General features: G+C 37.5%; 1 protein-coding gene across 1 annotated transcript in view; it reads left to right on the top strand.

Moving 5' to 3' along the window:
- Nucleotides 1-26543, top strand: part of DOCK3 (dedicator of cytokinesis 3) — a 200925-nt gene that overhangs the window by 79523 nt on the left and 94859 nt on the right. The window contains exons 9-11 of the mRNA XM_010561625.1: nucleotides 11870-11951; nucleotides 18534-18594; nucleotides 21447-21594. Coding sequence (XP_010559927.1) covers nucleotides 11870-11951; nucleotides 18534-18594; nucleotides 21447-21594 — 291 coding nt within the window. The remainder of the gene's footprint in view (nucleotides 1-11869; nucleotides 11952-18533; nucleotides 18595-21446; nucleotides 21595-26543) is intronic.

Below are 26543 nucleotides of genomic sequence, written 5' to 3'. Positions count from 1 at the left end.
AGCGGCTCAATAATGTTAGCAAGAACAGTGTACATCATGTTTACACGTCTTCTTGAATAATTTTCTCGTAACGCTTCCTAATATAGACAATTATCATCATCTGGAACTTTCATTTTAAACCCTAAGCAAACTTCTGGAAAAGCGATAGCAAATATTTCACAAGTTCTATCTGAGTAGGGGTTTGAGTGCCCTCAAAGCTCTGATATGCAGGATCAGCGTGCTTAATGGCAGAACACCTGTGCAGAACAACTCTATGTTCTCCAAGCCAGAGTTGTAGAGACTGTATGCATTCTAGAAATCAGATGCTGCTTGGGTAGAGAATGGTAAAGGGGTTGGAGAGGTATGGACAGGTAAAGAATAAACAGAAGATAGGCATTAATAAGGTCAGAAGAAGGGAAGACGGGTATCACTGGGTAGATGAATATGGTTGAAGTTGAATAGCGGAAAAGAAATGAAGTTAGTTAATATGGAAAGATTCACATTAAAAGCTATGGCAAAAAAAGTCTGGCTGCGTTCTCTCCCAGAGTGCAGAACTGACCTTAAGATCCCTTTTTCTACATTGCTTCTCTCTTTAGGTAATAGCTCTGGGAGCGCTATGACAATGTATGTGTCTTTACCCCTGTTAATTGCTTTAAAATATTATCATGTTCCAGTATTGCCAGCTGCTATGTTAGGAAGAAGAAAATTATATTTTACTTTTATTGTGCAATTACATGCTAAACTTTCCATTTGTTATGTTTTTAATAGCAGCTTTCTCATAGTTATTTTAAAATACAAAAGTTATCTCATTCACTGTTGGTGTAATGATTTGTCTACTGGGAAAAAATAACTTTGTATCATTCAGAATTATTTCTTTAATATTCAGCGAATTTTCTTAGAAATTAGGTTTACCAACTAATGAGGTTTTTGTTCTGCTTAGTCATGAAAAAAAATCCATCTTTCTAATTTTTACCTCTTTTCTAGCAATCTGATTTGTTGGGATAGCTAATTCTCCATCAGTTCCTCCTATACTTAAGTTTATTGTGTTCTTAGTATTTCAAGGGAAGCATTTTTCTGACTTTTGTGCAATAGATAAATCCATAACAATATTAACAAGGAGGATATCAGTTCTTGATCGTGATCAAGATGAACTTCCTTAAAAACATCAGCCCATAAGCAAACATTAAGGAATATTGCTATCCACAGCAATGGCCCCTGGTTTTGGTCACTCATAGTTAACATGGAAAATACGTGGGTCTCTGAAGCCTATTGCACACATAGGGCAGGGGACAAAGAGCCTTTCTGATATAATATATAACTTTTAGAAAATACAAGTTTGATCATCAATGGAGACAGATATAATCTACAGAGTATTTTATATGGGATTTGCATATGTGTGTGTATTTTTAAAAAAGGGCAAAGGAGGAGTAATGCTTCTTCAATTTCTCTACCAGTTGCTTCAGCTGACTTTCATTCCCTAGATCGATCTCCCAAATCTGCATTTGCTTGGTTTCTTACTTATTTCCTGTTAATATTATCTATTTTAAAGAAACTATTACTATCTGGATTTTTATATGAAAGTTGCTGTAGAGAGGTAAGTGGTGTTATTAGAGATGTTAATTCTTTCCAATAAAATTACAAATACAAAGCTATTATAAAACAGGAGCTTTTACAAAAATCAATCTTAAATTTCTCACCACCGCCACCACCACCCTCCTTCCCACCAAAATTTTTTTCAGGAGATGAGATATGACATATTAATAGGCAGGGATACAGATTTTTCTACAGGGATATTTTGATTTTTTTAGTTGTTAACAGGAAGAAATCAATTAGTTGCAGGTATTCGAACTACTTCTTCCCTTTTCCTGCTCAGAAAGAGCAAAAATGTATCATGAACACATACAGCTAGAAGAGATTTTGCTGTCTCGACTGGCAGGGTGCAAATACCTGTTAAAATGTTTAGGTGAACTACATAGCTCATAGAAAGCCATTACAAGTAATTTTCTGTCTGTAGGAAGGCTCAGTGTAATGAATACCACTCTTCATACCTGAGCTCCTTCTGTTGCAAAATTCACTGTCAAAACCCAGTTCTGTGTCTGAAATTGTCATGTGCAAAGCCAAGTAACAGGGATATGTGTGGTTTGTAGAGCAAGAATTAAATGAGACAACTGCTGTATTAGACCTCATAACCATTTGCTTCTCCCAGGTTAGAGATGGTGATAAAATACTTACTCTATAAAATAAGTGGAATCCAAAATTAGACATCTTCCCTACAGTTACAGTCACAGTCAAAGCATTTCACATGTACCACGTGGCGGGGTTGGTCTGGCTTTCTTTTCATTAGTTAAAGTCACAATCAGTGGCAGGGACTAAGGAGTCACACTATATGACTAAAGTCTCTTTTTTTGGAAATAGAAACTTTTTCTAGCTGATGGAGAGGATTCCTTTCAGGAACACAAATATGTACCTTTCATGATGTAAATAACAAAAAAATACTAATGACAGTGTCAAAAGTTTAAGTGTGGCAGACTCATGAGAACCCAAGGAGAATGTAATTGGTGTTTAGCTACATTTCTCCTGCAAGCTTTAATAACGTTTTTAACATTGTGGTGGTTTTTCCTTGAATGTGGTAGAGAGAAATGACAGGTAGTTATTTTCACTATTTTGTGTTTCTATGGAAACCCAGTGTTTGCAGTAACAGTCTTACTGTAAGCTCTGTAATCCTCCCATGGGGCTTCTAGCCAATGTGGTAACTTAATAATTCATGAGAATTAAGCCTGAATTTGCTGGGAAGCAAACTGTGTTGCTTACAGTCATTTTCTCAGAGACAGATTAATTTCCCTCACAGATTTGGTGTTCTTTTCTCTAAGATGTCTTTATAAAATACACTCCATAAACCAAAGCAGTGTACTTTTCTTCACTTGTTTTTTGAAACTGGGGTTATTGCAGATCTGCTGGAGAAGACAGCTCATGAAAGACCCCCGCCCGCACTCCCCGCCTCCCTTGCTGCCTTAAAAAAGAAAAAAAAAAAAAAGAAAGAAAGGGGGAAAGAAACCAAACATGCACCATGAGCACTCGCCTGAAAAGGAAGACTTTAAATAGTGCATGAATCATTGTTCGAACAATATGCAAACTGAAGGTTCAGCAGAGGTGATCCTTCTGTCTCAGGGGTTTGGGAGTGACCACTGTTGATGATGGATTGCTCAAATACTGCTGTGCCATGGGATCTAGTATACGTTGTTCATTTACATTATAAATGGCAATTCAGTTCTTCACAGACACGGTATCATTCTGTACATATGCTTTGACTTACTCTCGCACTTCAACTGAGAACTGAAGACTCTTTCTGCGGAGCGCTGGGAGATTTTATTATTAGATCAGTCTTACAGCAGCTGTAAGGACTTAGTTTTTTTTTCCAAGAGAATGAACAAAAATTAGCAACTCTAAAAGGTCAACATGATTAACAGAAAATAAACTTGAAAAGCTTTTTACAGAGGATACTCCTAAATGGACTGCAAACAAATTGCTTAATCATCTCAGGAGTTCTGCCTTTTAAAGTACAATGGCAATATATAGATGCATTCTGAAATATTTTCATGAAAAGGAAGCTTTGCTAAAAGTATTTGTGATCTTTCCACAAAGTAGTATTTACAAGGGACTTCAGCTCTTAGGAGGAGCCAAAATTATTTACTGTTTGATCATAACTTTACTTTTCCATTTCTTCACATACTTACATTGTGGGTGTCATGAACAGTTGTACTTCATTAGAAACCTTTTCTTTTATTGTTTAAATCATCTTTCAAGAGAAAAATCAACCCAGTATTTATGATAGCGGGAAATGACTGAAATTGATATACATGCATGCTTTCTTCACGAATATGAGACCATCTGGTTGGAATGAAAGTTCAGAAGTCCCGATGTGAAACTTGTTTCCTTTTTAGAAAGTTTCTACAGGGTGTTCTCAAAAGCATCAGGATAGGGTGCTGTCCCGTAGTGACCCGTTTTGATCATTGAGCATAGTAATGTTTTTGCAGTTGACAAACATGGGATAGATTTTGATGAATTTGGCAAATGGAATGAAAATAAAATTCTATGTTTTCTCTAATCTTACAGAAAGTTGTACAAGCATATATAAGAAATCTCATATTGTAACTGTTACCTGTATTGCAGGATGCAGCACAAATAAAAAGCCAGGGTGGTACAGCCAGGGTTTTTTCCTCTGCTACCACACAGGCAATTGGAAAGCAATAATTTCTTTCCTGAAAAATAGTAGCTTGTGGAAACTGTAAGGTTTTGAGACTGTAGTTCGATTCTCTCCCCCTCTCCCCCCTGTCCCATCTGCCCCCCACCAAACCCCAGGAATCTCTTTCATGGTGTTTCTCTGCTAACTTATGAATGTTTTGAAACAAGCCTCCTTTTTTGCAGCTTTAAGAAAATATGTTGGTCATATACAAGTCATTCCTATCATAATTTCTTGGTCAACATATTGTCTTTGAAGAGTTTGGACACACAGTGGTAGAAAGAAAGCAGTATTTTGTGGCATTGATGAAGTAAACTGCCCAAAACATGGCGTGCACAGCAAGACTGCAATATTTTGAACGCAAGTGTTGGCAAGGTTTCTGTTGCCATAGAGAATGACTAGCTCATCCTGAGGTCTACCCTGGTTGACCTGGGCTTGCAGTGCATAGCGTTTATTCTCGAGATTTATCTGGGACAAAACCTGTATGTTTTACAGTAACGTCTTAAAAAGCTTATGACATTCATATGCCAACTCAGTTTTTATTCTACAATTATTGTCAGGCATATTAGCATTCATTAAGAGACTAGAAGTGTTTGTTTTAGGCTTTTTGTGAGAGATTAATTAATGTCATGCTTATCACTATTGGTTAAATGGTAGGACAGTATGATGAAAAGAGGTGAATGGTGCTGGTTAGGCATGTCTTTATATGTAGCTTATTCCTGCTAGCTGCTGTGACAGTATTTTCAGATTTTTTGTTCCTGAATTTTTATTTTGTATGCAGGTAGGGATTTACATGATACTAGAAGAGTGAGAAAGAAATGTAGGGAGACACTGAAAAAAGATTAAGGACTAAACCACAAGTTATTATATGACCTTCTCTGCTACTGCATGACCCTTTTCACTGCGCACTGGTACATATGTCATGGGACCAATATATATTTTTAAAAAAACCTTTATTCTTAGAAGGGAAAGGTTGAGTGCTAGATTCTGAAAACCCAGTTAAACACAGCTTTTGAGAAGAGACTGAGGTGTTTGTAAAAATGTTGGGGGTTTTCAGTGTTCGCCCAGTTGTTCTCTGGAAATAAGAAGCACTGAGGGAACAGATTTGTACCTTTTCCATTTTAGTGGCATATTAGAGTGGAGAAGGTGAAGGAGGCATTTGCTTCTTGGAGAAATGGCTACCAGACCATTATTTAAGGCAAGGGAAAGGTACAAGATGTGAAGTTTCTTCTTAAGGGGATTGACACCCTGGTGTGTCACTGTCTCTGCTTCAGAAAACCAATCTCCTATATATTGGTAAAGAATTTTTTAAAAAATCTGTGTTTTTTATCAACAGTTTCAAATTCAGACAGAAAATTGGTCTGCAGTCTCTCTACAGGCTACTGTTGCTTTGGTACTATGCATCTATTAATGCTGTACCTACATCCGTAAATTGATACACAGTCAGGATTTTTGCCTCACAATTCCACGCTAATTAAACCCACCAATGAGTTAATATGAGGGAGCTCACTAATCCATTCCAAGCTCTTTGCCAGGCCTTTTGTTGTCATCTTTGCATGTTAAGCAAAAAAAGCCCGACAAACAACCTCAACAACAAAAACTCCCCACAGGCGTAATGTCACTCTTGCTCACCCAACAGTAAATTTTGTTACTGCTTGCCCCTTCCTTCATGCTGAAAATGTGATGTCCCAAACCATTGATTGCTTCCTTCCTTTTTGCAGAAAGAGATGCCAGTTCAGTATGGTCCTGCTTTTCAGACCGTTAAAGGAAGCCAAGAAGTTGAGACACTATGCTTCTTTCATTTTTGTTCCTTTCAAGTAAAAGAACAAGAAGCTGTTTGACTTTTCTTATCAGAGCAATGTTTCCTATATTTGAGTAGCTTTAGCAATTACTAATGATGTGAGTGATTGTAAAACCTGACTTATTGCTGCACAAGAGGTGGTTTCACTGTGATGTGAGTTAGCGCAGGAGGAGATGTTGCACTTAGAGAAATTGAAGATTGGTTATAGCATGTAGGAGTAAAAGGAGTAAATAAGCTTTTGTTTAAGATACTGCTACTGGTGTGGCACATCTTAGGTCTGAACTCAACAAGGTAAAATGTTAATTTTTTTCTCTGTTTTGGTGCACTTATCTCCAATTTTATGCAAGAGAGAACTGGTTTCAGTGTATTTTCAGAATAGCTGAAAATGAATTTTTGTTTTGTTTTGTTTTTTTGACAGTAGTTTGATCAAGCAGTCAGATTGCATCAAATACTCAGTATGTCCCCATACTTTGTTTCTACCACTCATTTGGCAATTACAACTACTGGGGTTTTAAATTTTCCTTATGATTTATTCGAGGGTTTTTTTAAACAGAGTAGCATGTGTCTTGTTTTCTTAAGCAATTAGAGTATATTCAATTATAATAAGAATAATGCTTAATGCATAAAAACATGGGCAGTAATGTCCATATGAAATTTACTCAGATTTGATATTTTGATCTTACTAAACTGGACTTTAATGTTGTCTAGATTCTATGCGTGCTTTTGTCTTTGTGCAGAAGATAAGCTTGAGGAATAGACACAACGAAGGCTGAACTCTTTCAAAAGAAGTAGCTCCCAAAATAAGAAATTGACTGAATTCCCCTGAAGTTTCTTGACCCTAAATGTGTGTATCTTTGTCTAAAAAAGGAGCTATAATGATAGCTGAAGGCAGTGGATCTTCAGATCATTGAAAACGGGGTTATTCTTCCTGGTTTTCTTTGACATAGAAATAAATTCACAGTTGTAAAATGGGGAGCATCTGACTAACTAGTTCATAATATGGGTCAACAGTGTAAAAAGGTTCAAGTCCCATTCCAGGATATGCTAACATTATCAGCACTGGTAAGACCTTAGTGGAATATTTAGACTCGTTTCTGTAAACGATTCTTGGAACAGTAATACCAAAGATTAGGGAAATTCTGGAGATGAGAAACAAAACTGTAAGTTTAGGAGAAATGACCTGCAAGGAAGGGTGGAAGAACTCAAGGTGGCTTTAGTCTTTTAAGATTGCCTATTAGCACTGCTGTCTTTTCATTCTCCTTGTCCTGTCGGTGGATCTCTCCTTTGACAGAATGCCTCTTCATGTTCCACAGTTCCCAAATGCTGCGGTAGCCTCCAAGTCCCCTTAATTAGTTAGTGACACAAGCTCAAGAGGACTCCAGGGAGGATTGGAAATTAAAGGAAGGAATTGAAAGGTTGTTATGGAGGTAGCGCGGAAATAAGGGAACAGTTGATGAATAGGCAGGTGAAAAAGACGGTGGTCTGCTTCATTTCTTGAAAAGCACTGGAATATGGGGACAGGAACCAGATTTTCTCTGTGGCTGTAACAAGAAAAAGGGCGAATTGCAAATTTTAAAAGATTACCACTTGTTAATGGAGTAAAACCTTGCAAGAGACTATCAAATGAGCCTCCAGAATCTCTCTCTTTGGATGTTTTGAAAGCAGACTGAGCAATACAACTTTTGGTAATGAATCAAGTATAAATAGACAGCTCAAAGACTTGACAGTCCCTTCTCTGCCATTGTCAGAGGGACAGCCTGCACAGGATTCTGTGGCATACAGTATTGTATTCAACTTCAGTTATGAAAATGAAATGCTCATTAGTGCTGAAATAATTTTTCAGAGAAAACCTGTGTTGGGGAGTTCAAAAATATAAAACTTGCTGGAGATTTAAAATATAATATGTAATGTTATTTCTGAGATCAGTGGAGGTAAAAGAGCAGTTATAACATTATTTCTTGAAGAATTTCAATTTAATGAATTTTAATTCTTAGATTCTTAGGTTATGTTATACAATGCATATATGCATTTGTATGGTACATGCATATATTATAAATTACAATAAAGCTCATTCTCTAATAGTAAGTCTGTAAATGACTAGTGAGAATTTTTTAAGCTTGGCAGCCTGAATACTTCCCTGGGTTCAGTATATCCAGGACTATTAAACTCAAAAATACTGCTGCTGTTCTCGAGCCTCACTTTGGTGTAAGCTGATAGTACATATCAGCAGGGTATTACCGTATGCTTTCTTTATTCTTCTATTTTTTCCCTGATTATCCACTACTGGACATTGTTGGAGGCAGGAGAGTAGGGTAAGATGGACCTTTCATATGGAGGGCCGTTGTTATGATTTGTCTTATTTTTGCCCTCAACTCAGTTTATCTGTGGACCAGCACCTTCTCCTTCTATAATATTGGATAGTAGTATATATTTTCTGTATTTTTATTCCAGAATTTGAAAATAGTCGGAAGTACATTTTCAAATTTCTCTTTTCTCTTTCTGTAAATCATTCTTCATCTCGCAGAAGAGCTTGGTGCTCTGCTAGTGGTTTGTTTTCCCTTCAGAACATCAGTCATCCTCTGAATTAAGAGAACCAGCCTTGATCTGACCACTGCACTGCAATGAAAGTGAAGGTATTCCAGGTGTTCGTTATATAGGGTACAATAACTTCCAGGGATTTTTGCAATCAAATAGGAGTGAGCCAGCTTTGATTTTGGATGGGCTTCTTCACCAGTGAATACATTTTCCTCTGCAGACGTGATTTATATTGCTCCTAATCTTCAACTGGCAGGCTGCTTGTTGTCTTGGTTGCTCCTGATCCTAGGCTGCATGTATTAGCTTTGTGTTCATCTGTTGCACCCCTGTTTGGTGGACGGATTACATTCCCAGCAGCAGAAGTGAAAGAATAGTTTGCCAGAGATCTTGTTTGTGTAGTATTGATCCATTTTATGCTCTTACCCTTAAAAATGGGACAGGGTTAATAGGCATAAGCCATAGTAAGTATTTTTCAGTGTACTAATAGAGGGTGTTGGCAAATTTACATTTAACAAATAAATTACAATCATTTAATTATCACTGTTTCAAGTTCAGTTTTAGAGGACCAATGTTTATTTTATGCAAGTAACTTTTGTAGCTCTGTAGTTCATGATAGTTTATTTGTTTTTTTTTTTTTAAGGAATTTTACTTCTCTGTGGAAGGAGACATGCTTTACAAATTATACTTGTAACAGAAGTGAAATGTATGTTACCTCCTAATCTTTCTAAATGAAAGATTTTACAGTTAAACTGATTCAAGGGTTAAAATTAAATGGTTTTATTAAGATTAAAGTCTCCCTAAGCAGTGTTTTTGACGGCATTGGAAATACTGACGTTTATTGCTGCGGCTTGTAAAGAACATGGCTATGAGTTGATATCTCTTTAAATTACTACATATTCTTAATGATATAAAGCATGAGTCCTGTTTGGAAATTGATGGTATAATATTTATCTTCTGGTTTATTCCCTGTATTAGCCAGAGCTTACCTGGGGGCATCACTGTAACTGTCCTGCCTGCTCCTCTTTGGAAGTTCATTGAGTAGGGACAGCTGAATGCCAACAACTGTAACTGCCGCTAAACTAACATCTATTTCAGTTTGTGTTAATATTTAGAGTTCTGCAGTGTAATTGCTCAGGTAGTGCTGGAGGTCCTGTTTGTGTGGCCCTTTCGCAGGAGCAGCACAGGACTGAGGCAAACAGCTGGCAGAAGCAACCACTTTGGCCATCCTGCTTGAATTGCTTGCTACTATGTGTGTTCACAACCTTAATTAGTTATCAGCAAAGCAATGGGCACAAGACTGAGTTAATGATAAAGGTTAAGAATGTAATTAATGTGTTTTTATTGAAAATAGGTCTTATTTTGAAAATTCTGATTTTTTTTTTTTTATTTATCTGTTAGGTAGATAGAGGTAAATATGAAGATGTAATATTGTAATGTAACTGTTCCTGTAATGTGCTGAAGTTGTAATAGTGTACTGCACTCCACTTAATACATCATAAAATTCTTACTAAAAGATTAGATTATACCATGTCATTAAAGCGTTTGCTAAAACATTCTTAACTTACTAATTGACATCTCGGAAAGTAGTTCTAGGTAAAGAATCATCAAATATCTGTTTCTTGTGGGTTTCTTTGGGGCATGTTAGCTATCTCTGAGCTTATAAGCATATGCTGCAAATTAATTACAATTATTACTGAATGAGGTTGTGGGATACGTGGAGATTGGAATAATAGTGAGTAACAGGGAGAGTGAAACAGCCAGAGAGCATGATCTGGATTGCTTAGCAAGATAAACTTAGGCAAATAAACATGCAAAGGTGTGTAACAAGATGTATGAGTCATGCTTACAGAATTAGGGACCATTCTGAAAAAAGTAGCCATTCTGAAAATATATCAGTATTTATAATGGACAGGTTGCTTCAAACGAACTCAGAGCATAATGCTGTGGTAAAAAGGCTAATATATGATGTTTGATAAATTACAGTTAGGATTATTAGGGCCTTGATTTCATATGGGTGAAATACACTTATGTGTGTATTTGTATTTATGGTGTAGGTGGTACCAGTACTAGACTGTTACAAACTTACATTTTTAGAACTGTTCATGAAATGGTGTTGAAAAATTGCACTATGGGTAAGTTCTATAAAATGATTCCAGCACTTTTTCTTGAATTTCTTAACAGCATTAAATTCCTTTCTTGTTTGGAGATATATTTGATTACATATTACAATTAATGACTGATATCACTACCCTGTAAGAAATCAGCTTTTCTAAAGGGCTCTTTAATGTACAGAACAAAGTGTAACAAAAAGCAGTGCCTAAACACTGAAACCAGACATTCCCAAGCTGATGTTAACCCATGCATTTTAACACTAGGGTTGAATAGCCTTTTGGAGCAAGCTGGCAAAGGAAGTAGTACGTAGTCTACGTTTTCATATTTTTCAGGCCAACAGTGGATAATATGCTGGAAAATGTGTTTCAGTCAAATAAAGGTTACTGAAGTTGATACAGTCATACTGGATAAAATTGAAAGGATCTGTGATATAATGGAAATGTAACTAGCAGATTTAATGGTGTGCTCTTGCTTTATTTCTGTGAATCTGTAGGAAGAAAATTCTGGTGAATACTTAGTGTGTTGTTGGACATCTAGTGAATAAATTACTCTTACTCAGCTAATTTATTTGTATACATAAATTCTCTGTCTGTCTTAAGAAATAATATCAATGTCCATGGTTTACCATCCATAGTAAGGATTATTTATTTTGCAGTCTGGCTATACACACTGGTTTTGCTGGTAAAAGGACTGTTTAATTTGATTGATAAGCAGTTCTATCAATTTAATCTTAATGTGTTTGAATTAGTAAATTTCTTTTATAAATAGCATACGTTGAAGGAGCTTGCTTAATTTGTATTCTTGTTACTTTTAGTTTTGAGTCAATTTTAATGAGCTGAGTTTTACCAAAGGCAGTATACGCTTCAGCAAGCGTGCCTTAGCCTTTGCCTGAAGTACTTGTAATGTGTTCAAATCCTGTGCTTCATATATTCACATTATTTTAATGTTATTGCATCATGAATATGAATCAACATGATGTTTTTGTATGCAGAGTACTTGCTATTAAGTCTTCTATCCTGTTCCATGTAATTTTATCTAGATCAGTGAATACCGCTTCATATGCTTTGGCAAATTAAAAAAATTATAATACCTAGTGCATCTTTTAAAAAAAAAAAAACCCCAAACATACCTACCTGTATTTTTATGTTGAAGTGTGTACATGAAACTCTTGTTTATTTTTTTTAATATTGTTTGCTTTTTAGTGAGAGGTTTATGGTGAGATTAAACAAGAATGGAGGCCCCAGGAATCCAGAGAAGATAGATCGAATGTGTGCGCTTTTCACAGTACGTGTCTGTTCCTTTTCTTCTTCCCTTACATAGTATGATTGTAGATGTAGTCACCCTGAGGGGAAAAAAAACCAATTCTTCCTTTCCAATATGTTGAGTAGAATGGAAGCTGTTTCTAAGTTTTGTTATGGTTATAACTAAATGTTAACGTAAGAAAATGGACGTACTTCTAAACTATTTTTATGGCTAAGTAAATATTCTGAAGTACTCCTTCTAAGTGCATTTGTTCCTGCTTATAGTTTGAAATTTTGACTATTTTCATTGCATGTACTATGCTCTTAGATAACAGGGCACAGGAAAAAGCTGCATTGGCCTGAATATAAAGCAAGGCACTTTTTTTTCAGAATCAAAGTTAGAAAAACAAATACAACCACACACAGACACAGAAGAACAGAAAATTCTCCAAACAGATTTTTGTCATGGCCCATTCCAGAGTCCGTGTAGCAGCCCCAAGTAGGTGGTGCAGCAGTAGCCTCCCAGGTCGACAGCACGGTGTGTGTGATGGAACAGAGAGACCGGGATGTGCTGCAGAAGCAGCAGCTGAGTTGAGCTACAGAGGGTTAGCTGTAATATAGGAAATACTGTGCCTTCCTACGTTGCTATAGCAGGCCTGTGCAAATAGCTACGCTGTCCTGACGCAAAGCAGATATGACCAACTGTACCAGCAGTCTTTAACCATCTGTGCCAGAAAGACAGGATAAGTAATATCCATCTGTGGCTCCTACCAGATGATACCTCAGTTGGGAGTGAAATAGCCAGCTAAGAGTTACTTCCTTTTAATTCTTCAGACTCACCTCCCACCTAACTGCCTTCTTGTTCTATGGTTTTGGTTATGCCAAAATACTAGTCTCAAAACACACAGGTTTTAATATTCATTCTGCACTGGTCTTAAGTTCTGTTAAAAATTGCCTCAGAATCATGTGTCAGACCATGATTTTATCTGTCACTTCGCAGAAAGAATATGGAAATCTAGAGACACTGAAACTAACAGCTCATCACAGAATAACTGTAAGGAATTTCGGATCCCAAGTGTGATAAACACTTTCCATCATGACTCACCTTTAGCTAGTGCACATGCTAGAATCTCTTTGGCAGAAGTATTTTTACCTCCAGTGAAGAAAAAAGATGGTGGACAGCTTTGGTATAAGCTTTAGTTCTGGCAGTGAAATCCTCTAAGATCAAGCAGGGCTGGACAGTGAAATAGGCATGGTTGCCAGCCTTTCCCTTTTATCCTCTAAGAAGACAGCTGAATTTCTGCTCTTAAGGAACAGAGCTTATCAACCCAGAGGTAAGGATGCTCAATTCTGCCTCCATCTGGCCATAAGAGATGCAGGTCAATCCAAAAATAGCACTGACATTGATGCTGATATCAGTAGCAGTTCTGGTTTTGATACCATCAGCAAAGTGCTACCAGCTGATTAAGTGTCGGCAGAGGTAACAGTGTCTTAGTATTGCTATTGGCACTGATGCCTCCACTGTTAGTAACTCAAACCCAAGATCTTTCTCTTCCAAGAGAAAGGTGGCCAGGGAGCAAACTTCAGCACTGGCATCTGGATCATGCAAAAAGGTTGAGTGTAGGATTAAGAATTGCTCTAAGGATTATTCCCCAAAGGCAGCACAGACTAGTTCATATCAGGTTTGGCACTTTCTGGCCTTTGAGGTTCATCATTCTTAAAAAGATTTTCACCATCAAACTTCCCCGTCTACACTGATGCCGCACTACTTAGGGTCATGTAACAACTGTCCTGTTTCACACTGTGTTACAAACAGCGTGAAATAGTTTTGCTCTGGTGACCTGCAAACCAGCCTTTACACGGTTTCAAAAATACAAAAAGGATAATGATATGCTGCGGCCAGGGACATAACAGTTCCAGAAGAGACCTGCTGCATATTGTGAATGGGGCCAGCCCTGAGTATTGCAGACATGTGCCGCTCTATAACACCTATCCTTCTGACCAGAGATCACTCCCAAGTTATCTTTCTATTTAACTATACAAAAATACCAAAGCTGCTGCAGTTATCAGCTCTCCAAGGTGCTTAGACTTGTTGTCTGTCACCCTCTCTGGAAGAATGTATACTCTATGTAACATGAATTATGATAATTGGGAAAATTATCTGTGCAAAAAAAATTACACAGTTCTGATACAATATTTTTCATCAGTATATTCAAAGAACTTCCCAAAGTATGTAGCAAAGGAGCAACAAATAATAGCTTTTTGAATAACCATTTTATCTGCAATGGTTGTATCTTACCATAATTTCTTAATTTTGAAATGCTTCCAAAATAAGATAGTTCTATGATTTTCAGGTTTGTTCCCAAGTTTGTGATAGTCTTGACTTTATTTATTTCCTCACCCTCCCCACCACCCTGCAGTATCTTTCTAAAACTCTAACCTTTCCCAGAGGCAAGAAGCCCCATATCTTAGATAATTCAACGTATCCCTGTCTCTTCTTGCTATCTCTGTTGCTTCTAGGGGTTCAGCTGTCTCCTTGTGTAAGATATCAAAATTATGTAGGTTTTCTATTTAGATCTGCTGTCATATCATAGCAAAGGTGAGAAATTGCTTCCTCTGAAGATTAATGCTCACTCAAGCACACCTCAGCCTATGCACGCTTTAGAAACATTCCTGTGTCTGAATTCAGACGTAATTACACAGTATAAGCTTGCTATTTTTGTTAAATATCTTACTCTCTGTGGCCTATGAGATTGGCAACTGAATTTGGTAAAGCTGTTTAAATAACTAATTAGTGGCAGTCGGGTATCCTTGATTCCACTGTTTTGAGGGTGGTGGTGTTGGTGTTTGTTTTTTTCAACATACAGTTAAACCTTTATTGAAACCAGCATTGGAAAGACCTAACCATTATTATAGTGTAACTCTTTTCCATACCCAAAATGGAGGAAAAAAAATAAGGGGTGATTTTCTAAAAAGTCATGCAATTAGAATTATTACAAAATTATTTTGTTTATCGTTTAAGAAGCTCAGAAGGATGTGGGAAATAAACCCCCTGTGGATGCAGTGCTAAGAACACCTTTCTGGAAATTGATTTCTTTATATTGCATGCAAGCAAATAATAAACGTGGTTTGTCCTCTTCTGGGTCCTAAGTCATGTGCATGGATTTTCTGCAAAAAAATTCTCTAAACACTTCCTCACAGGGGTTGGGGTTTTTTGATTGTTTGGTCCATGTCATAGTAAGAATTTCTCACCTTGTAAAAAGCCTCTGCTGTACAAAATGAAATACAAGGCCATCTGGGCCCACATTTTTTGTCTTTTGACTGTGACACAGTATATTTTTTGTGAAATTGAAAAACGACTAAAGTGTGAACCCAGCAATATGTGCATGCCCTACCATTTTCTGATATTTTGACAGCTGCCCTTTGAAAAAATAGTTCTCTAAATTGCTGTTAATTAGAACTGGTAATCTGATAGTATAATAAAATTCCCAGATCAAATCACGGATATTTTCAAAAATCTATTACTCTCTAGACTATTAAGTACTACCTCCAAGTTTTTTTGCTTTTGAAAGGTATTGTCAGGCACTACTGAGATTAAAACTATGTCAAATCCCTTCTTATCACGGAACTTCAATTTCTCCAAGACATGCAAGATAAAGCCTACCATATGCTACACTGGTATGTTAGGTGATGAAGAAAGCCTAGAAAGTATGTTCCCTTATTTATGCAGCAGCAAAATAAGACTTGAAGAGAAAACACTAAGGAAGATTTATATAGCTTAATTCTTTGGCTTCAGAGAGACGTGATCTGCTAGCTGGTAAGCATACCAAATAGCGTGTTTGCAACTCTCTGCCTATGCTGCCTAGGGAAATACAGTGCTCCTTTTAAACAGAGTAAGAGGATACAGCCATGAATTTATTGCTTGCCTGCTGTAATTTAGCAATATAACGCTGTTTGAAAGGGACTGAAACTTCTCCTTAGAATAAATTCTCTTTATGCCTAGTTCTCAGTCACTGTGCACAGATTTTATTGTGCTATATGTCACTATAATTTGAAGTTCCGTGTTTATGCACATTGTCATCATAATCTCAGGTGTTGAGATTTGGTTTCTGAAGTCACACAGGAAAGAAATTTGCTGTATGACTTAAAGTTCATGTTTTAGCTTCTAGCAAAATACAATTTTTAATTCACTAAATTGTTTCAGACTAGGAATGACAGAACTTAGATGTCCACAGTTTAAAATTTCCTCTCCCCTTTATATAAAAATTGCATTATTTCCTTTTACAGTGTTTTTAATACCACTTAGTTGTGTTTTTTTTTAAAAAGAAAAATACAAGATTTTATCTGACATTTTTCCAGTTGATTTTTGCATCGTATTTTCAAAAAAAAAGTAGTATTAGAAGGCCAAGCTACGTTTGTGCATAGACAAACCCACCAGTGTTGTTCTCCCCATCGAACTGTACATTTTAGAAGGGACCGTCACTGCTGGGTTGGATTTCTTTATTCAACTGAAAAGGAAGAAAAACTAGTGAATAAACATGAACACATAGCTATCATCTCAAATTGCTTGTGAAGTCATATATAGAGCCCTAGAGCTGTTTTTAAAAAGCCTTATGTTGAAAACATTTTGTGCAAACCAACAAAAAAAAAAGTTTTAGAATGACGTGAGGTGATGTCAATTGCTTCAGTGTAAGGGGAGGAGTAAAGTGAACAACAGTAACTGAGCTTAAAACCTTCTTTTTGGATGTTTCTCTTTCACGTGCATACACACTTCACTCGCTCTCCCACGGTCTTAGGAACAATACATGAATCATTTGGCGTTTCCAGTTGCTCTTCTCCTGAGAAATGGCTGGAGCGATGCCCTTTACGTTTGGGGAGAATTTGGAGGCTGTATGGCATAAATCAGTACATAACAATAAGATGGTAGCACTTTGCAGAGTGGAGAAAGAGAGGCAACAGCTGTTGCTGTAGAGCACAAGGAGCCTTTTTGCATCAGAGTCTAAACCACAAATCAATATTCTCACAGTACATATTACCTGTTTAAAATCTTGTCTTGGAGGTTGGTAACATAAGGAGAACTTGTTGAACAATGCTAATGTTTTTAGGAAGAAATGTTTCTTAGATCTTTCCTCTGAGTAAAAAAAAAAGGGGGGGGGGACACATCTTAGAATTTTGCTTTGTTTATAATGTTATCAGAAAAAAAAATACAACATGCCAAAGAAATTGCAATTAAGACAGCTTCTAACATGTGAATGCAAAATGCTGCAGTAATGAATATTGAAAAGTAGTCTATGCATATTTTCTTAATTTATTTTCTTTATTATTAAAGTTTTGTTAGGGTCAATAATACTTTTTTGTTTTCATTAGCTTCAGCTTTCCTTTTATGCTTCTGTAGGTTCTCCCTTTCCCATTTTTTGGCTTTTCTTCAAGCTCATTTTTAAAAGTTTTGACCTGCTATTCTGTGACATGGAATTTCAGAGTTTTCATCCATGCGTGTAGTTGCTTGCCATAACAATAACTTTTGGGAGATCTTAAGGTCCTGTGTTTTGCTAAGTGATTACCTCATCTTAAAACTGAGTTTATTTCTTAGTTTTTCCAATACCCTATCACTGTTTGGAATGTACTAAATATGAGAGTGGCCATCTATGTCACTAAACCATTAGAATGTTTTTAGCCAAATGTGGCTCTTTTCAGCTACCATGATCCGCAAATAATGCCTTGGCGTGTTTCAGCAGTTAGAATGGGGCAGAGAGCATTTCCAGTCAGCAGTCTGCATGCAGCCTACCCTGCTTTTGGACTTTTAAGAAGGTCAGCTATGAACTAGCTGCCCTTGGCTCCCATCAACTCATACAGGTAGCACCTGTAGGTTCTATGCATGGTTGAGACACTGCCTTGCTGCTTTTGTAATGTAATCAACATATATCACATGAAACAGGGTTAACGCTGCACATTGAAAAACATTAAAATAAACCATGTTTCTGAGTCGTCTACTTTTTATCCTTTTCAGACTTTTGCTTGTTTTGAGGAACTGCACCTATCCACCCATAAAACGGAGATTAGTTCAAAACACACTTGAAGTTATATCTAAATTCTGACAGTCATGCTGCATATTTTTTTCTAGAGTCATCATTTGAGACTAAGACTACACAATGAGAAGTCAAAAACCAAAAAAGGAAAGCAGAAGCAAAAGAACAGGGTTAGGGACAGGTCTGGGTCCTGCAGTCAGGGGCTGGGGTGAAGGAAGCCAGAATAGGTTGCAGTTAAGGTAACTCAGGGGTTTAAATTTACTATGTAAATTTAATGCAGTCAAATAATGTGTTTGAATTAAGATTAAATGAACATTTTAAACGTTTGCCAGAATTTTGATACAGCATCGCTAGTCAGTGGAGTCAGAATCTTTAATTTCATTTTAAAGAACATTCCAACTAAATATAATCCTTCTATACTTTATTTTTCTTGTCTGTAAATTAGAAATAATAATACTTTCTCTTATTGAAAGGTGGAGGAGGTAAATGTATGGAGAGTAATACTGAGTGGTCCTTGTTCATGGGAGCTTTGTAGGCACTTAATTTTGGAAGTGCAGTGTGTTCTTTTTTTAATGTCTATATTTTTTCCAATCTTTTAGGATCTCAGCAGCAAGGACATGAAGAGAGATTTGTACATAGTTGCCCATGTAATTCGAATAGGTACAGTATGATTTAATGCTTAAAAGATATATAATTAACAATGTTTTTACAGTATTTTTAAATATATGTTTTAATTAACTGACATCATGATTTAACCAGGTAGAAAACTCAGTCATAGACCATTGTTATCTGCTGAGATTAATATTCAGACCACATGTAGCTAAGTATTATAAGGTTACTGATGACTGTTTAACAGTGATTTTTTTTTAATTATTTTTTTTCTCAGCCTGAAACAAAATACTTGATTAAACACCACATTTAGGGTAGGAGGGGGGAACTAAAAAGGCTTTTTGTTTACTGTTCTAAAATTTCAAATCTTCTTACTGATGATATATAGCTAGTTTACAGGGCAGGACATTGGTATACCTGGCCATTCACATCTAGTAAATCAGAGACTTAAACAAACATATGTAAAGATCTGTTTTCTGCTGTAGGAGTCTGCAGTGCTCCCAAGAAGCCACACTTAAGTTTAGGGAGATGCCTATAAAACATAAGAGCAGGGAAGCTGTCACACCAGTCGGGTGTTTGTTCTACCTGCTGACGCCAAGAAGGAGCATCAACAGCAGTACCTGCCTGCTGGCCGCCTGTCAAGCTTGCAGCCCAGCATTTAGCAGCACACACTTCTTTCCCGGTTCTCTGGGCTGCTCGCATAGAGCTATCCAAAGGAGAGATCTGGATGCGTAGTGCCTAGATCTGACCCTACCCAAGGGAGAAGGCCCTTCCACGCTAGTTCAGTTGACTAGTCACCTTTTATAGAGTGGGTTTCTCTGACTATTTGTAGGCCAGGGTAGGCTTCATTTATTCTTTTTTAGATTTGCAGCAGTGAGAATGGAAAGTATTTATGATCGAAGTTGAATTTAGAATGTATCTTATACAGTATAGCGCAGTGTTCAAAGTAGTTCATGGACAGCTAGATGAATTTTTTAGTCCAGCAGTGTGTTTAAGTGAAGTGACTATGTGAATTCTAGTACGTGCATTAAATAGCTGGAATCTCTTTTAGATGGAAGGTGTTGGTTAGAAAAAAGTTCCAGTTAAAAAGGATATAATTAGTAAGAGGGAGTTAAATGCTTCTAAATGATGAATGTGTGTACTTTCGCTGAGAATTTAGCAAGTGAATATTTTACCTATGTTAAGTATAACTTATTTCAAATATTTAGGCCTAAAACGTTAACAACATATAGTAGGAATAACAGTCTCTTCAGTTGTATTATTCTAAACAACTGAGTAGTGCACTGTCTTTCATGTTTTTTCGGGTTTTCAGTTAACTAAAAAATGGCAGTGTTTACAGTGAAAGGGTGTTTAACCCTATTTCCAGCCCGTTCACTACTAGCATCCATTACCAGTCACATACCTTTTCTGAAGTACAGAAGGTCTAAACAGCTTAGTGAAACCATAGCTGTGTTGTGTTGTCCTGTGAATGACAATACGCCTTCTAAGTCACAAATGTGTTACAAGGATCAGTTTCTCATTATCTGACTTCACTGTGTCATAAAGTGTCTAAAAGTTAGAATTACTCTGTGTTGCTTGAGATGACAAATGAAGCTTATAGAAAGATATGCTGTAGTTCAAACTCAGATTTTTAACCTTGATGCAAGAAGTGCTGGACAAATTATCATGTGTAATATTACAAGTTGGCTTAGATTATCATAGTGATTTTTCTGGTTTTGGCATTTTTTACACTATTAAAAAACTGCTTGAACAATAGGAACTTAATCATTGAGCAGCTTTGTACCTCAGAATTCTCCTTTATGCGCTCCAAGACAAACATAATAAATGACACAACATAAAATACATTCTCTTAAAGCAATTGTATAAAGTGAAAATTTGTGTAAATATTGGACTACAATGGAAGGACCACAGTGAATGTCTGTGTGGATGCAGAGAGGCAAGTACAAGCCGTATTCTCGGCTCATTCAACAGATGATTTGTAGTCAGCCCAGCTAGGTGCAAATATGTGTCGTGGATCTGCAAATCAAAGATGGCCAGACATGATGCTGTTCACTTTGCCCTTGGGCATTCTGTTAATTAAATGAGGTGAATGTGCCTTAATCAGAGTAGCCCAGTGGGTCGGGTGGGTTCAAATAGACCTCTGGATTTGAAACGGTGTAAGAAGAAAAAAGAGTGAGAAGTTGTGGTGGGTTGACCCTGGCTGGATGCCAGGTTCTCACCAAGCTGCTCGATCACTGCCCTCCTCAGCAGGACAGGGTGAGGGAGAAAACAAGATGGAAGCAGCCTCATGGGTCAAGATAAAGGCAGTTTAGTAAAGCAAAAGCAGAGGCTGCATGTGGAAGCAAAGGAAAACAAAAGATTTATTCTCTAATTCCCATCAGCAGGCAATGTCTGGCCGCTTCCCGGGAAGTAGGGCTTCAGTACGCATAGCAGTTGCTCCGGAAGACAAATGTTGTCATAACAAATGCCCCCTCTCCTCCTCCTTTCTCTTAGCTTTTATTGCTGAGCAGACACCATCTGGTATGGAATGTCCCTTTGGTCAGTTTGGGCTGGCTGTCCTGGCTATGTCCCTTCCCAAGATCTTGCCCACCCCCAGCCTACTGAGTGAGGTGGGGGGAATGTTGGAGAGACAGCCTCAACGCTGCACCAGCGCTGCACAGCAGTAGCCAAAACTGGTGTGTTATCAACACTTCTCTAGCTACCAATACAGAGCGCAGTACTATGAGGGCCACTGTGGGGAAAACGAACTCCATCTCAGCCAGACCCAATACAGAAGTATAGGAAAGTCTGCAAGCTGTGGTTGAAACTTACTGTAGGTATGCATACTCAGAGGGATAATAGAACAGAATAGACAGAATGGCTGTATGTGAATCTCTAATGATTTAAATTTCTGTTAATTTTAGGTCGCATGTTGCTAAATGATTCAAAAAAAGGCCCCCCTCATTTACACTATCGCCGCCCCTATGGCTGTGCAGTATTGAGCATCATGGATGTACTTCAGTCAATCTCTGAAATAAAAGAAGAGAAGGATTTTGTTCTCAAAGTTTACACGTGAGTAACTCCTAGAAGGAAGAGAATTAGGAAAAATACTTCGTATGTGTTGGGTGATGAGATACTAAAGAGATACTGAAAATCAAGGTGTCATAAACTGCATTTGCTGCTTTATCCTCCTCACAAGGTAAACTAGTGCTATTGGCACTGGTTTTTGCTCCTTTATTCTTCCAGAAGCTCGTAGAAACTAATGAATATTATCACAGATGTTGCAGGTATGTGAAATGCTTCAGAAATTATTGAATATTGCCCCAAATCTATGTGACATGCAAAGCTGCACTTTTATTGATATGATTTATTTAAAACCTGCTAAGCTCAAACCAAAGAAGTATGCTGTATTCCATCTGATGAAGGGAACAGTTATTGATGCCCCGTCTCCTATTCCTTACCAGTCATGGTGACCAACAAAAGAAGCAGAAAAAAGCAGGAGTCAACAGTGTGTGACCGAAAAATTCAAAACAAGTCAACATTTTTTGAGCAAGAATCTATCTTCAGTTATTTGTGATTTTGAACTTTGAACTAAGAAATTCTTATGAAATGTGGTCTCACAGTCGAATAAAGAGGCCACAGACAAACTGTCTGGAGACTGCAGGGAATATTTAAATCTCTTGTCACTGAGGATAAATACTGGCAAGATCTGCTTTGCAGATGGGCTGAGATACAGCTGACATTACTTTGTGGTCTGTGGCCACTATTCCAAGTAATAAGATAATTTGGGGGGATTACAGAACTTTGTTATGCTTTGAGAAGTGCATTCAGCAGCAGAAAATCTGACATTCAAGGGAAACTATAAATGAAAAAATGGCTTTCACTGTTCACTGAAAGATTCGTGGACATCTCTTCATACATTAGAAATCTGTAAGTCCAAAGAAAAGTCAGAGTCAGCTCTTCCATTCTTCTTTTGCCAACAGTTACGAAAACTGTAGCAGAAATGTCAAGTTATAGGGAAGAAAATGGTCCTCTTTCTTCTCTATGTCAATAGAATCTGGATAATCTTGGCATTTTGTCACCATTCAGTTTCAGCTTATCTCAGACCAGTGGTTTTGGTTATGTAGTTATGTTAATATTGGCCTTGTAGATATGGTGTTAATATATTGCAACTGCAACATTTTGAATGTTTACAGTAGTGTAGCATTCTGAATTTCAGATTTCTGTTTTGATGCCCTTTTAATGCATCTTTAGCTTCTTATTCACTGAAGAATAGGAGAGAAAAAACTTGTAGAATACTGGATTTCTCCGTTTGTCAGTGACAACTGAAGTCATGCAGCCAGTGAGAGCAATCCAAAGTCCTAGTGCTATGATCAAAAAAATCACAAGATAGAGCCCTTTTATTCCTCTTAATCTGAAGTGTTTTGTTAATATGGATTCCCTTCACGCCACCCAAAGTACCAGCTGTATCTGCCTAAATGTTTAAGTAGGTTTCTAGCAGCTGTTCTTCACGCCTGCTTCCCCACACCCTTTGTTTTCAACATCCACGCACAGCCATTATGGCCTTCCCAGGGAAGAAGTAGAGCCCATAACAGAATTCAACTGCATAATCAGGTGCTTGTAATGTTTTACACTATTATCATTCACTTGAGTTGTTATAAGTCTTGTACACTATTCTTTTATGTTACTGCTGTTTGGAGTGTTCTCTGTAAACCTCCAACAAAAATCTTCAGAAGGGAACATGGGTATATCTAAAGGGCACCATCTTATCCCTTTTGCAGCTTTAATAGCTGTTGGTCTTCCATGACAGAAGGTTTTCACAGGTTTATCTGCTTGCATGTTCTCTTTGCACATTCTTTTAGCTAACCTACCCTTTCTTGCTTTGTAGAGTAAAATTGAAATGACGGATTTTTGTCCTTTGTAAGTTTAAAATTGTGTATGAATGCTTAAACAACACTGAACTGATTTTCTTACCTGCTGCTCTCATTTTGATTACTGTTAAAATGCCTCAGGCCAACTCAAAAACATCATAAAGGTGAAATAAGGAGGGAGTGTATTTGTATTCTTAAAGGAGCAGTAAAAAGCACTCTTTTTGTATGCTATCTGGCTAAAGCTTACAGCTGCCACAAATGAGGCAGTCAGCAACAGCCAGAAAAGCCTTTTCACAGGGAGAAGCTGGAAAAAATTTGAGAGACTGAAAACCTAACAAAGGCTGAAACAAATATATGGTGTTTCAATGGAGATTTTTGCTGAATCCACAAGAGAAGAATGCTTATGGGGGGACAAAAAAAAATCAATTTACTTCACCAGTCTTTCTCAGCTTGCCTTATTATTGTAAAAGATTTATGTCTGAAAAATACTTCTTTCTTACAATCCAGATTTTCCTGTTTGTTAATCCAGCAGTCATGTTATAATCTTACTAAGAGGATATAATACCACAGCTCTAGTTATAAGCTTATTATGAAAAAGCATGAAGGTTTACTTTTATAATTCTTTTAAAATATTTTACATGTATATTGTCAAAAAGTGAGATGGAAACTAAATTCTTGATCCTTTATTTTCTGTGATTACTTGTTCTCATATTTTTATATGAATTTTTGTCTTTAATGGAATTTTTTGTTCATTGAATGTTACTCTTTGTGTCAATCTTCCCACTCCCCTAAAAACCTCTGGTATTTCTCTTTCATATTATCTTTTTCAGTTTTATTTTTAGTCCTATTTTCTCTCACTCCTTTATTTTTCTCCTTCTTCAGCACTAGCTCTTTAAAGTCCTTCCTATTAATGTGGTATATTGCCTGAATGCCTTTCCCTTTTGATACTCAGTTGTTGCTATTTGCCCAGCTGGACAAGAGCGTACATTGCATTTCTGTCCCCATCTGTTTGGCATCAGGGTCTGATGTAGTATGGCAAACATTCCAAATGGTAAATTTACTGTAGAACCAGCCAACCTGAAAAGGTGATGGATGGCTCAGGAGAAAATTCTTATTTAAAGGAGAAATATATTTTGTAATATATTTGGTATTTAGACAAGTAAAATGTTAACGCAATAAAATGCATTACAAGGAAGTGTTTTCAGGCCAGCATTTGAAACTTGGGAGAATATTCTTCTTTGTGTTCAGGAAATGTAAAGCGCAGCCTACATTCGTAGTTGGTACAAAACTAGCTTTAAGCTATCTTTACAGTCCATTGATTTTGGGGTAACTTTATTCCAGGTTAATTTGCAGGCATAAGTCATTGGAGGCTGAAATCTATTTTAACTTGCACTCCAGAGGCTGGTACAGCAACTGAAAAATTATCAGAGGTTAGAAATTTTCTGTAGTCTCAGCTGTGAGGATGGAGGATGGTATAGAATTTGTCCTATAGGTTATCTCTCTACTTTAAGAAGAATATTATTTGCAGTAGGATAAATGACTTTTAATGTCTTGGGAAGAGAAGAGAAGTAAACAATGTGAAGTCAATTATTACTTTTTCCTGACAAATAACCTGAGTATTGGTTAAAGTTCTGAGCTAGCACAGAACACCACAATTACTGAAAGGGGTTTTGTACTGCCCATTAATGTCTAAGCTCTGTTGTGTTTTAGTTTTGAGAGGTTGTTTTGGGGAATGCAAATGTACTCAATTTGCCATACTCTTTAAGTTCTGGCAGGTCACTTCAGTGCTGACCTATCTTGAGTTACTGTGTGGATATCTGATCTCCCCCAAAGGGTGTAGTAGTTAGAGAAGGTATGGCGTAGAGCAACTAAAATGTTTAACAGCATAGAGTCGTTTATTTAGGAGAGAGATTGAGGACATGGGGAGCTTCACCTTGAAGAGGAGAAAAGTGGTGGTGGGAAGGGACATGACCAAGACTTATGAAGTCATGGTGGAGGGTAAACTGTTGTTCACAGAATACAACAGCGCAAGAATTAGGGATACTCAATGAAATTGGTAGGAGATGACATGAAAAAAGATGGAAGACAGTACTTCTTCAGAAAGACAGGTAATGATCTTCTGAGTTGTACTGCCACAGGATGTTGTGAAGACAGGCAAGATTAGCAGGTCCAAAGGGGGTTAGACAAGTTTATGAACACCAGGTCCATAAACAGGAATAGGAACAGACAGGGATGTACACTCTAACATCCCTAATCCAGCAACCTCCGGGCAGGGTACGGGAGCCTGGCTGCTCACATACCCTGCCCAAGTAGTATCTCCTATTGCCAGTGTGCGAAGCTTTTTTTTTTTTTTTTTTAATGTCCATATGTTCTTAACAATCAGCTGAGATGTCTGATACCTAACCCACTGCAGTGAAAGGAGGAATGTTGAGATAGGTGGAGCTAAAATTTCAGGTGGGATAATCCCAATCTAACTGTACCAGATAATCTGGGAATACAGGCATACAGCGTTTTAATGAATTGAATACTTTTGGATAGCACGCTGGGAGGAAGTAACTCTTAATGTTTTTTCTCCATTTTTCCTTTTTTTACTGTCTGTACTTGGTGTTTAATTTATTCCAAGTTGTCTATGTTCCTTTTGCTTTTATAATAATCGACATTTGCAGGGGGTGTCAGTAAGTGTGTGTCATGTTTTAACTGCAGCCGGCAACTCAGCCCCACACAGCCACTCACTCACTCCCCACCCCCCAGTGGGATGGGGGAGAGAATTGGAAGAGTAAATGTGAGAAAACTCATGGGTTGAGATAAAGACAGTTTAATAGGTAAAGCAAAAGGCACACACACAGACAAAGCAAAACAAGGAATTAATTCACCACTTCCCATCGGCAGGCAGGTGTTCAGCTATCTCCAGGAAAGCAGGGCTCCATCACGTGTAATGCTTACTTGGGAAGACAAACGGAACCACACTGAATGTGCCCCTTTCCTTCTTCCCCCAGCTTTATATGCTAAGCATGATGTCATATGGTCTGGAATATCCCTTTGGTCCGTTGGGGTCAGCTGTCCCAGCTCTGTCCCAGCTCTGTCCCCTCCCAACTCCTTGTGCGCCCCCCCCCCCCCCCCCCTCCCCCCCCGGGGGGGGGGAGAGCCAAA

Source organism: Haliaeetus leucocephalus, unplaced genomic scaffold, assembly GCF_000737465.1.
Source record: "Haliaeetus leucocephalus isolate CR32 unplaced genomic scaffold, Haliaeetus_leucocephalus-4.0 Scaffold148, whole genome shotgun sequence".
NCBI lineage: Eukaryota > Metazoa > Chordata > Aves > Accipitriformes > Accipitridae > Haliaeetus > Haliaeetus leucocephalus.
This window is presented reverse-complemented; position numbering and strand designations above follow the sequence as displayed.